This window comes from Felis catus, chromosome A1 (assembly GCF_018350175.1).
Source record: "Felis catus isolate Fca126 chromosome A1, F.catus_Fca126_mat1.0, whole genome shotgun sequence".
Lineage (NCBI taxonomy): Eukaryota > Metazoa > Chordata > Mammalia > Carnivora > Felidae > Felis > Felis catus.
In genome coordinates, this window is record NC_058368.1 from 117,268,257 (window position 1) to 117,281,826 (window position 13,570).

Below are 13,570 nucleotides of genomic sequence, written 5' to 3' on the forward strand. Positions count from 1 at the left end.
TTACTTCCGTCCCCATGCAGAGATTTTGGGGGCCTGAAATAGCCTTCTAGTTTTGCCCCAACCTGCCCCACCTCGGCTGGCTTTCTCCACATGGGCAAGCTCATCTGGAAACTTGAGGACGTCAGGATGGTCATTCTCGCACAACTCAGCCAAGAAGTGCAACAGTGTCATCTTCTGATCTGTGGACTTGGTGTCTCGAAGCTTGGGGAAAGAGGAGAAACTGTCAGTCTTGACATACCCAAGATCACCTGAGACCAACAGTACTTTGCCACACTGGGCCCCCAGAGGCCGGCAGCCTTCCCTTCTGTTGCTCTGCTCTAAACCCTTGGCTTACCTTACAGAGGAAGCTGATGTTGAAGCCGAAAGCACCGGCATTCCTGGAGCCAGCATTCATGTAGTTTCCAACAAGTAACGTAATCTCCAGGAGTTTAGAGAAGCTCTCACTCTTTCGTAACTCCTCACACGCGGCAGTCACAGAAACAATCTCTGGCTTAATATTCTCCACTTGCTCACTAAACTGTAGCTTGAAGAGGATGGCGTTGAGGCGAGGCCGCAGGCGGGGCACAGTGCCCATCTGGTGAGGAAGACAAGCAGTTTGGTACAGCAGGCAGGGAGAGGGAAAGTCAGAAAAAACGTACAGGCGTGAGCCTCTCCTATAGGAGGCTGTGAGTTCAAGAATACCAAGCAGAGAGAAACATTGGTTCAAAATAGAAAAGAGGCAAGGAACAAGTACCATGGCTACTCTGGGGAAGCAGAGGAGCAAGGGAGTCAGGGAAGAGCTTACAATACCATAGGCCTCACTCACCACCACACCAAACTGCTCCGACTCAGCCAGATCATCATATTCATCCTTTAGTTCGGAAAGCATTTTTAACTGCTCTGGCTCTGGCATCTGCTTAATGAGGTTCTGAAAGAGAGAAGGGACTGTCTCAGTTTGAGGGGGAAGAGCTGACAACCTGGGCCTCCTGTCAGCCCCCCACCGTGCCCAGGGACCACAAAGAAGGAAACATGGATTGGGGGAGAGGTAGCTAGTGAGATGGCAGGACTTTTGAAAAATATACCAGGAATAACCTAACCACCAGAGACACGGACGCTTACCCAAAGCCAGCGTTCCATAAATCATCCTCTAGACCATTATGCTAGAGGACCTCATCCTCTACCCAAAGAGGTGATGAGGCTAGTGCACCGCGATGTGAAGAGCCAATCCAGCAGAACCACCTTGCTCCTTACCTGGATCATAGACTCAGTGAGAACAGACTCATTCACCTCCAGGATGACATTCTTAATCTCTTGATAGGCCATGCGGAATGAACCCAGAAAGATGGCTGCCAGAAAATGAGACTATTAAAAACCTCCACCAGCTCCCCACTGCCTCTGTAGCTAAAATCCAAGTTCTTGAGTCCAGTGTGGAAGGTTCCCACCTCCCAGCTTTCTCTCTCATGAATCCCCACATTTTGGCATATACCAGCTACACCGTTCGAAGTACACATTCAACAAACACTGGCTCCTGGCCTTTGCTCACACGGGAAGATTTTGATCTTCTCTATCTCTATACATCCAAGCTACTCACCCCACTCTATTTTTAGTTCCCCACTCCCATGACTCCAGCCTCAAAGCTGCCACTGCCTTCAACTGCTGATTCTTAAACTGCCATATCCCCATTCGCCAACAAACACATCCTGTCTTCCTGTTTTAGCACCAGTCTCTACAGTGACCCCTCAACCTCATCAGAGCACATGCACGTACTCTCTCTGGTGGGAGAGCCTGACCATTCCATTTTCTCTGGATGTACGAGTTCCACTTCACCTCCACCCTCCAGTATAGAGTTTCACTCAGTTTCTACTATTACTGCCATTTCCATTACTACTATTCCTGTTTTGTTTCCTTCTCCTTCCAGTCTCTGGTCAATCCAGAGCTCTCATCGCTCTCTTCTGGCACCTGGGCTAATGAATACCACTGGCAAAGACTCTGAAGATCACAGTTCATCAGTGTGTAGCGGCACCAATGATAGCGGGGGTCTCAGCACTGCGCCCTCTTGCAAGCTCCTCCCAAAATATCCTCATTCTCGCAACTGTCCCACCACTTCTGATTTTTAAGATATTGTTTCTCTTCGCTGAAAAAAACTGAAGCCACTGGTCAAATCACTTGCCAAGCATTTTCTTATGCACTGGAGGTCATCAGTGAGAGCCAGAATAGACAAGGCTTATGTAAAGACTGTGTGGAATTATAGAGAAGAAGCCTTGTGCCAACAGTTCTGTCAGCTTATCAGCAACTACACCCATGTACTCATCCTTTTCTTGTGTCTCAAAAGAACACGTGGCCCTGAGGACCTTTTCCTTCAGTGCATACATGTAATCCAGTTTCTACCATCTAAAAAACAAAAAACCAAAACCCTGACTTGAAACTCCTAACTGCCAACTTCTTTCCCTCACTGTCTAACATTCTAACAGCACAGCAGTCTGTTCACTTCCACTGCCTCAGTTCTCATCTATTCTCCTGTCCCTAGAGTCCATGACAAGACTGTGAACATCAGATGTGGTATCTTACACATAACCTACATACATGATCTCATTTCACCCTATTCATAATATCCCCATACGTCTGTAGTATTAGCCTCATTTCATAGAAACCTAATATTTAAAGTTAAGCTATTCAAATCCAAGGTCACACTGCCAGTAATTGTTAGAAGCAGGATTTAAATACTAAAGGATTCCAGAGCCTCTGTTCTTAACCTCTATGCTACACCAAAATTATTCTTGCTTAGGCTACTGACTTTCCTCCACCAGATCCAGAGGACCTGTCCTGTCCTGTTTTTAGGGGACTCTTGTCTTCATCTGACACTGCTGACTACTCCCACTTTTTTTTTTGTTTTTGTTTTGTTTTGTTTGTTTTTTGGGACTTGGGCCCTCACTACTCCCATTTCTTGTAACTTTATACCATTTTTCTTGCTGCTCCTTTCCAGTCTCCTTTCAGTTCTCCACCCCCCGCCCCCACTATTTACTTGCCCCTTTAGTATCAGTGGCCTTCAAAGCAACCTCATGGCTTCAACTATGACTCATGTGCTATCTTCTAAATTCCCATTTCCAGCCAAACCTTCCTCCTGATTTCTACACCCAAATGCCTAACATACCCATCCTTCTGGAGGAGTCCCCACAGGCATCTTAAATTCTACCCTAAAAGTACTCATTTCCACCCACCACCCTGCCACCTCATTCATGTCCACTACCCACTGCTCCTTCCCAAAAAGACCATTTGCTCCTGCTGGATTTTCCTTTTTCAGTAAACGGTACCCCTCTCACTAGAGTGATGTAAACCCAAGAAAACGTCTCCTTTATTCCCTCAGCCAATCACTAAGTTCCAGTATTTCTATCTTCTTAGTATCTTCTGCCTTCCTGCTCACTTTCACTACTACTTAAGTTTCCGGCCCTGATCACTTCTCATCTAGTTTTAAAGCGAGAACATAACCCATCTCTCTGCCTACAGTCTTCCTGTACCCCAGCAATCCAGCTTCAAAGTCACTGCTGAAGTAGCTTCTCCCCAAATTACACAGGACAATATCACTCATTTTCCTGATTAACATCCATTCAATAAATTCCAAAGCTCTCAGGATAAAATAGATACTTTTTAGCCTAAGCCTGTCAGGATTCTTCATGATCTGGCTTCTTTCTCTTTCTTGAAAGCTTCTTCTGCCACCACTCACCTGCATAGTCTTTACTCAGCTGTACTCAACTACTTGCAGTTTTCCAACTGCACAGTGTTACCTCGTGCTTCTGTGCCTTCACACATGCAGATCTCTCTGCTGGAAACAAGGCAGCCCACACTCTTCACTTCACTCATGACTAATACTTCTTTTAGCTCAGTTAAGCAGGACCTCCTCTCGAATGACATCTAGGATGTGCTCCTTCCAGTACTCCCCCCAGTTAATTTAGATGCCCCTTTCCCGGTGCTCTCATACACATCCTAGCACACCCCCATCAGAGCACTCATCAGTCTGTGTTGTTACCATTATTTACTCTTCTGTCTCTACCAGATGCATGCTTCCTGAGGACAGGGACTGTACCTTACTCAGCTTAGTGTCCCTAGCACATAAGAGGCACTTAGTAATTTCTGAATCACTAAATTATATCTCCTAGACCATCCTTCCAGAAACTAATCTCAATTCTCTGAGTTCTGTTTTCCATATCAGTATCACTCAACTGGAAATAACAATGTCCTACCCCACGGTCGTATCATTTTCTAAAATAAGAGTTATTCTAGTTTTCTGGTCACAGAGATAATCTTGGGAAGAGGAATTACCTCACATTAGTTTCCATAAAAGGACTTACCCACAGATAATATTTAGTAATATTTGCTGTCATTGATCTAGGTCTACACAGCAAAGAATGATGTGAAAGGTGTACTGTTTTCGTTTTATCAATGACTTTACTTACAGGTATGTGTATTCATTTACTTGTGTGATCTTGGCCAAGTCACAACATCTAAACTTTGATCTTCTCATTTGGAAAAATGAGGACAAGAGCCACAATGCAAGACTGTGAGTGGGTTTTATGGAATATATACCCTTTCATCTCTGAAACACGTGTGTAGTATGTGCCTAATCGAGACTGCAACATGGCAGAACCTCAAATATTTATATGAACAAACATTTAAGTCTATAACTACTCAGCATTACCAGAGATCCACAACCAAACAACAACAACAAAATAAACATTCATCCTGATCATCAAATAAGTACTACCTGGATCAACTTAGGGGAAAAGTTTCTGATCCTACTTTGAGAAGTACAGGGTTTACATTATTTGTTCTACACCACAAAGTTATTTTAGATTTAAATGCAATCAAACCAGTGCTGCATTTAAAGGAAGTTCTTGAAGTTAAAAAGAAGGAAATGCACAATAGCTAGATATTTGTGGTAGATTTTCTGTGGAAGCAATGTAAATAGTAAAGGCTTTGAAATAAAAAAATCTGAAGTTCAAATCTCAGACTCCCTAACTACCTACTGGACTTGGCAAATTCCTAAAAGCCTTAACCTCTGTTTCCTTGCCATAAAACTAGATGCTAACAATCTTGTAGGTCTACTGAGGAATTAAACAAGATGCTGGAAGTTCTTACAATGCTTGGCTACATAAGGAGCTCCACAAATCAAGGGACTTGGATCCACCAAAATTAAGATTTCAGAAGAACCCCCTCACATTTCAAATAGTTGGGAACACAGAGTTACTCACAGAGATTCTGGGCTGTCTTTGAATCCAACACCTTTAACTCTTTTACTTTTTTCTTTTGCACAGATTTCTTTTCTTCTCCACCTTCCTGATCCTTCTTGGCTAGTAAGGGAAAGATTAGAAAAGCATGATGAAGGAGAAGCCACATTCGTGCCTTACTGAACTGCTGTACCAGCCTGGAATGGCTCCTCACCTCCTATTAGCAACAGTTTTCTTACTGCATTCCTTCAAAGCTAACCTTCTCTCTAACCACCCACCCTCCTATTACTGACCCCCCTACCAACTATAGTCAACATCCTGTTCCTTTAACTGTTTAACATTCCTTTAACTGTTAGCAATAATGCTTTCCCACCTACATCATATCATTTACTGGCAGATCTTTCTCTGAAGGACCAGATGGTAAATATTTTAGGCTTTGCAGACTATACGATCTGTCTCCACTGCTCAACTCTACCACTATAGCATGAAAGCAGAGATAATACGTAAACAAATGGGCATGTGGTTTGCCAACCTCTTACTAGAGTTTTCCACCATGTTATCCTTTGTGCTTATTAAAAATCCTGTTTATCCTTCAAGCTCCATCTTGAATAGGAATTCTCTTTAAAAATTTTCATTTCCAGGGTGCCTGGGTGGCTCAGTTGGTTAACCATCTAACGATTTTGGCTCAGGTCATGATCTCACGGTTCATGAGACTGAGACCTGAGTCAGGCTCTGCCCTGAGTGTGAAGCCTGCTTAAGATTCTCTTTCTCTCCCCCTCTGCCCCTCCTGCGTGCATACATGTGTGCTTCCCCCCCCCCCAAAATCAATAAATGAACATTAAAAAAAAAAATTTTATTTCCCCAAATGCCTATGCTCTCCAAATCCCCAGTGAATTTGATACTTCTTTATTCTGTAAAGTTTTCCTTCTTAAATTAAACTGATGCTTTGATGGTATTTGTTATCATACCTCATTCAACAATTATTCAATGTTTTGTGACATTTCTTGTGTATCATCTTGATCTTTTTAAACCCCGTTACTTTTTTTGTTAAGATTTTACTTTTAAGTAATCTCTACACCCAGCATGGGGCTCAAACTTAGAATCCCAAGATCAGGAGTTGCACACTTCACTGACTGAGCCAACGAGGCACCCCAACCCTCTATTACTTTTTAAGTGTGGATACTTTCCCATCCCACCCACATTTTTAACTTCTGGAGCATGGACAAGATAATATTTTATTATCTCACTCTCTTAGCAGTTAGCATGATAGTAACATTCTCTAAGAAATAGGTGACACTGGCTATTGAGGAGGGCTGGGAAGCAGACAGGGAAACGGGAACTGTTCTGGATGGACAGAACTGTAAAATATTCTGTCCTTTGGTGTAACCTGGCGTCAACTCTTTTTAGGAAGCTCCATGGGAGTATCTCCACAAGGAGGGTCAAGAAACTGACAAAGCTAGTTGCTCTGAGGAGAGGAATGAGGTGCTTGAATACAAAAGTGTATTATAGTGAATAACTTCCTCATATACTGTTTGAATTTTCATTAAACCACAAAAAAGTACTATCTGGTACAAATAAGAAAGACAGCAAACAAAAAAGAAAATTACATGGCAAAAAGTACCAAGAGCTATTAGAAACTCATCCTTTGGCCAGACAGTCCCAACTCAAAGAAGGTATGTGCCAGATTATTCTGGGCACTGTGAATAAAACAGCAAATGAAATGGATTCCTGCCTTCATGAATGTCATATTCTAATAAGAAGAAATAGACAATCAGTTAATACATAAAATAGTATATTAGTCATAGTTCTGTGAAAAAAAAAAATCAAGTAGGGAAGAGAATAGGGGAATTTCATGGGGTTTGGATTGTATCTTTGGTGGGGGGGTGGGGATCAGGGAAGGTCCTAGAATGTGACTTTTGAGAAAAGACTTTTTAGAAAGTGAGAGTACAAACCACATGAATATCTTCGGGGAGGGGAAAGCATTTCAGGCAGACAGAACAACAAATACAAAGGCCTGAGAAAGGAGCACGCTAGGTGTGCTGAAAGCAAAGCAAAAGGTCATTATGGCTACATGGAGTGAGGGAGAGGCTGGGAGAGTCACAGAGGTACTAAAGACAGATCATATAACAAAACAGAAATTATGGGTAGTGAGATAAAAATGGAAACGTAAAACATCCAGACTGTATCACAAAAACCTAGAAACAGGAAAGGAAAAAAGTAAAACTAAAGCTCTCATTTTATACAGGCAAGTAGAAAGATATGTATTCATTACTGACGTTAAAAAAACAAAAAACAAAAAAAACGGGCGCCTGGGTGGCTCAGTCGGTTAAGTGTCTGACTTTAGCTCAGGACAAAATCTCATTGTTTGTGGGTTCAAGCCCTGCATTGGGCTCTGTGCTGACAGGTCAGAGCCTAGAGCCTGCTTCAGGTTCTGTGTCTCCCTCTCTCTCTGCCCTCCCCCACTCACACTTGCTCACACGCTCTCTCTCTCTCTCTCAAAAATAAACATTAAAACAAAAATTAAAAAAAAAAAAAACAGACCCAACTTGTTTGCTTGGCAATAAAATAAAAATAAATATGTGGTATATATACAAGAAAGAAAGGGACAGGGGCTTTAGAAAACTGAGTGGATCTGGGATAGGGGGCACCAGAGCAGAATTAGTCTGCTGTGAAAATAGAGCAGGCTCAACTGAGAATGAGAGCCATCATCTGAGGTAGAACTCCTGAGATTTATGGAATTTACTTGCTACTCAGAAAGAAGGGTCAGAAAAGCAGTACTGAACCCTGGATGATGCTGAGCAGTCATAAAATTATTAATCTCATTTGGATGCAAATGGCTTCTTACTCTCAGTTATATTTATCCTTTGCCACCCATCTGTGTTTGTAAGGAAGAGAATGTTAACAGAGTAAAAAATTACATCCCAGGAGCGGGGAGTTAAGATGGCGGAGAAGTAGAGGGATTTTCCTCATCCCTCAAACATAGCTGTACTGAGTTCAGATCACTTGCAACACCCAGGAAATCGATCTGAGGAGTGGCAGAAAGTTCTCCACAGGTGGAGGAGATAGCTTGGCAGGATCAAGGCTTCCCCACCTCCTGTTTTTTTTTTTTTTTTTTTTTTTTGCCCAGGGTTACTTCAACAAATCAAAGCACACCTAGTTAAAGGTCCAAACGCTCCACCACTACAAGTAAGGAGGAGCTCTCCAGAGGACTGACCAGTGGGACAGAGTAGCCAAAACATATCAACAGAGTGCACGCAACATACAGCAGAAACACTTCCTGGAGCACCAGGTCCCGAACAGGGTATGACCCCGTTTTAATATAGTAGTACTCTTAGATGCAGGACATCTAACAAGCTTTTAAAACACGCAAAAGATGGGGCACCTGGGTGCCTCAGCTGGCTAAGCGTCTGGCTTCAGCCCAGGTCATGATCTCATGGTTTGTGGGTTCGAGCCCCGCGTCGGAGTCTGTGGTGACAGCTCAGAGCCTAGAGCCTGCTTCGGATTCTGTGTCTCCCTCTCTCTCTGCCCCTACCCCATCTGCTCTGTCTCTGTCAAAAAAGTGAATAAACATTAAAAACAATTTTTTTTAATATGCAAAAGACAAGATGGAGGAAACTTAGCCAAAATGACCTGATGATGGAATTCTCCCCAAAAGAAAAGTCAAGAAGAAATCACAGCCAGAGAATTGCACAAAACAGATATAAACAATATATACAAACAAGAATTTAGAATAACAGTCTTAATACTAACAGCTGGGTTTGAAAAAAGCGTAGAGGACACCAGAGAAACCCTTGCTGCAGAGATCAAAGACCTAAGAACTAGTCGCGATGAATTAAAAAAATGTTATAACTGAAATGCAAAATAAACTAGGTACAGTGGCAAGACTGAAGAAGCAGATAAGAGAATGGGTGAAACAGAAGATAAAATTATGGAAAATAATGAAGCTGAAAAAAAGAGGAAAAGGAAATTATTAGCTAATGGAGATTAGACATGAAATGAAACACTATCTGTGTATCAAAGGAGTTCCAGAAGAAGACAAGCAAGAAAAAGTGCAGATGATATTTATTTGAAAAATTATAGCAGAGAACTTCCCTCATGTGGGGAAGGAAATAGGCACCTGAGTCCAAGAGGCACAGAGAACTCCCTTCAAAATCAATAAAAAAAGGTCAACAGCACAACATACCATAGTGAAACTGGCAAAATACAAAGATGAAGAGAATTCTGGAAACAGCTAGGGACAAAACGTCCTTAACCTACAAGGATAGACACACAAGGGTAGTAGCAGACCTGCCCACTGAAACTTGCCAGGCCAGAAGGGAGTGGCAGGAAATATTCCATGTGCTGAATAGGAAAAATATGCAGCCAAGAATCCTTTCTCCAGCAAGGGTGTCATTCAGAATAGAAGGAGAGATAAAGACTTTCCCAGACAAACAAAAACTAAAGGAGTTCGTGACCACTAAACCAGCCCTGCAAGAGATCCTAAGGGGGACTCTGTGAGTGGAAAGCAGCAAAGACTACAAAGGACCAGAGGACATCACCACAAACATGAAATCTACAGATAATACAATGGCCCTAAATTCATATCATTCAATAATCACTCTGAATGTAAACAGACTAAATGAATCAAAAGATACAGGATATCAGAATGGATTAAAAAAAAAAAAAAAAGATCCATCGTATATCCTGCCTATAAGAGACTGAGGACCGTGTAGGACACCTGCAGAGTGAAAGTGAGGGGATGGAGAACCATCTACCAGGCTAATGGATGTCAAAAGAAAGCTGGAGTATCCATACTTATATCAGACAAACTAGACTTTAAAACAAAGACTGTAACAAGAGATGAAGAAGGGCATGATATCATAATTAAGGTGTCTATCCATCAAGAAGAGCTAAGAACTGTAAATATTTATGCTCCCAAGTTAGAAGTACCCTAATATATAAATCAATCACAAGTATAAGCCAACTTACTAATAACAATAGCATAATTGTTGGAGATTTTACTATTCCGCATACACCAATGGACAAAACATCTAAGCAGAAAACCAACAAGGTAACAACAGCTCTGAATGACACACTGGATCAGATGGACTTAACAGATACACTCAGAACATTCCATCCTAAAGTATCAGAATACACATTCTTCTTGAGTGCACATGAAACATTCTCCTGATCACATATTGGGTCACAAATTAGCCCTCAACAGGTACAAAAAGACTGAGATCATACCATGCATTATCTCCAAATCACAAGGCTATGAAACTTGAAATCAACCACAAGAAAAAATTTAGAAAGCACCCAAATGCATGGGGTTAAAGAACATCCTACTCAAGAATTACCGGGTTAACCAGGAAATTAAAGAAGAAATTAAAAAATACACGGAAGCAAATGAAAATGAAAACACAAAAGTCCAAACCCTTTGAGATGCAGCAAAGGTGGTCCTGAGAGGAAAATACATTTCAATTCAGGCCTATCTCAAGAAGCAAGAAAGGTCCCAAATTCACAACCTAACCGCACACCTAAAGGAACTAGAAAAGGAGCAGTAAATAAAACCCAAAGCCAGCAGAAGAAGGGAAATAATAAAGATTAGAGGAGAATTAAACGATGCAGAATCCAAAAAAAAACCACCAGTAGAACAGATAAATGAAACTAAGAGCTGGTTTTTTGAAAGAGTAAACAAAATTGATAACCCCCTAACCAGATTTCTCCAAAAAAAAAAAAAAAAAAGAGGACCCAAATAGATAAAGTCATGAGGGAAAGAAGAGAGATCACAACCAACACTACAGAAATACAAACTATTTAAGAGAATATTATGAAAAATTATATACCAACACACTGGACAATCTGAAAGAAATGGAGAAATTCCTAGACACTCACACACTACCAAACTCAAACAGGAAGAAATTGAAAATTTGAACAGGCCCATAAGCAGCAAAGAAATCAAATCAGTTATCATAAATCTCCCAACAAATCAGAATCCTGGGCCAGATGGCTTTCCAGGGAAATTCTACCAGACATTTAAAGCAGTTAATACCTATTCTCAAACTGTTCAAAAAAACAGAAATGGAAGGAAAGGGGGCGCCTGCATGGCTCGGTTGGTTAAGAGTCTGACTTTGGCTCAGGTCACGATCTCATGGTTTGTGAATTCAAGCCCCGTGTCAGGCTCTGTGCCGACAGCTCAGAGCCTGGAGCCTGCTTCAGATTCTGTGTTTCCGTCTCTCTCTGCCCCTCCCCTACTTGTACTCTGTCTCTATCAAAAATAAATGAAAAATGTAAAAAAAATTTTTTTTTAAAAAAGAAACGGATGGAAAGCTTGTAAACTCATTCTATGAAGCCAGCATTAGCTGGATTCCTAAACCAGTCAAAGACCCCACTAAAAAGGAGAATTAGAGGCCAATATCCCTGATGAAACTGGATACAAAAATTCTCAATATTAGCAAATCAAATTCAAAAGTACATTAAAAGAATTATTCACTATGATCAAGTGGGGTTCATTTCTGGGCTGCAGGGCAGGTTCAATTTTTGCAAATCAATGTGATACACCACATTAATAAAAGAAAGGGTAAGAACCATATGATCATTTCAGTAGATACAGAAAAAGCATTTGACAAAATACAGCATCCTCTCCTGATCAAAACCCTCAAGAAAGTAGGGATAGAAGAAACATACCTTAATATAATAAAAGCAGTTTATGAAAGGCCCTCAGCTAGTATGATCCTCAATGGGGAAAGACTGAGAGCTTAGTCAGGAACATGACAGGGATGTCCACTCCCACCACTGCTGTTCAACATAGGGCTGGAAGTCCTAGCCTCAGCTGACAACAAAAAGAAACAAAAGGCATCCAAACTGGCAAGGAAGAGGTCAAACTTTCAGTCTTCACAGATGAAATGATTAACTCTCATGGAAAACCCAAAAGATTCCACCAAAAAACTGCTAGCATGGATATACCAATTCAGCAAAGCTGTAGGATATAAAATCAACGTACAGAAATAGGTTGCATTTCTATATACCAATAATGATGCAGCAGAAAGAGTTTTCAAGGAACTGATCCCATTTACAATTGCACCAAAAACCGTAAAATACCTAGGAATAAACCTAACCAAAGAGGTAAAAGATCTGTATGCTGAAAGCTATAGAAAGCTTATGAAAGGAATTGAAGAAGATACAAAGAAATGGAAAAATATTCCATGCTTACGGATTGGAAGAACAACTATTATTAAAATGTTAATACTACACAAAGCAATTTACACTTTGTGTACGCAATCCCTATCAAAATAGCACCAGCATTCTTCAAAGAGCTAGACCAATCCTAAAATTTGTATGGAACCACAAAAGATCCCAAGTAGCCCAAGTAATGTTGAAAAAGAAAACCAAAGCTGGAGGCATCACAATTCTGGATTTTAAATTGTATTACAAAGCTGTAATCATCAAGACAGTATGGTATTGACACAAAAACAGACACACAGATCAATGGAATAGAGAACCCAGAAATAGACACAAATATATGGCAAACTAATCTTTGACAAAGCAGGAAAGAGTATCCAATAGAAAAAGAACATTCTCTGGGGCGCCTGGGTGGCGCAGTCGGTTAAGCGTCCGACATCAGCCAGGTCACGATCTCGCGGTCCGGGAGTTCGAGCCCCGCGTCGGGCTCTGGGCTGATGGCTCAGAGCCTGGAGCCTGTTTCAGATTCTGTGTCTCCCTCTCTCTCTGCCCCTTGCCCGTTCATGCTCTGTCTCTCTCTGTCCCAAAAATAAATAAACGTTGAAAAAAAAAATTAAAAAAAAAAAGAAAAAGAACACTCTCATCAGCAAATGGCACTGGGAGAACTGGACAGCAACATGCAGAAGAATGAAACTGGACCACTTTCTTACATGAATAAATTCAAAATGGATGAAAGACCTATTGTGAGACAGGAAACCATCAAAATCCCACAGGAGAAAATAGGCAGCAACCTCTTTGACACCTTGGCCACAGCAACTTCTTACTTGACATGTCACCACAGGCAAGATAAATAAAAATCAAAAATGAACTATTGGGACCACATCAAGATAAAAAACTTTTTTCTGCACAGGGAAGGAAACAATCAGCAAAACTAAAAGGCAACTGATGGAATGGGAGAAGATATTTGAAATGATATATCAGATAAAGGGTTAGTATCCAAAATCTACAAACAAGTTACCAAACCCAACACCCAAAATCAAATAATCCAGTGAAGAAGTGGGCAGAAGACATGAACAGGCACTTTTCCAAAGAAGACATCCAGATGGCTAACAGACACACGCAAAGATGTTCAACATCACTCATCATCAGGGAAATACAAAACAAAACCACAATGAGATACCACCTGACACCTGTCAGAATGGCTAAAA

The 13,570-nt window shown here is 41.2% G+C and overlaps 1 protein-coding gene across 6 annotated transcripts in view; it reads right to left on the reverse strand.

Annotated features, from left to right (window-relative positions):
* Positions 1-13,570, reverse strand: part of DIAPH1 (diaphanous related formin 1) — a 104,151-nt gene that overhangs the window by 11,796 nt on the left and 78,785 nt on the right. For all 6 annotated transcript variants that reach the window (XM_023256080.2, XM_023256092.2, XM_023256089.2 and 3 more), the window contains 5 exons: positions 5,226-5,324; positions 1,231-1,325; positions 806-907; positions 335-574; positions 72-201 (listed from right to left, as the gene is read on the reverse strand). In XM_023256080.2, the coding sequence (XP_023111848.2) occupies positions 72-201; positions 335-574; positions 806-907; positions 1,231-1,325; positions 5,226-5,324 (666 nt within the window). The remainder of the gene's footprint in view (positions 1-71; positions 202-334; positions 575-805; positions 908-1,230; positions 1,326-5,225; positions 5,325-13,570) is intronic.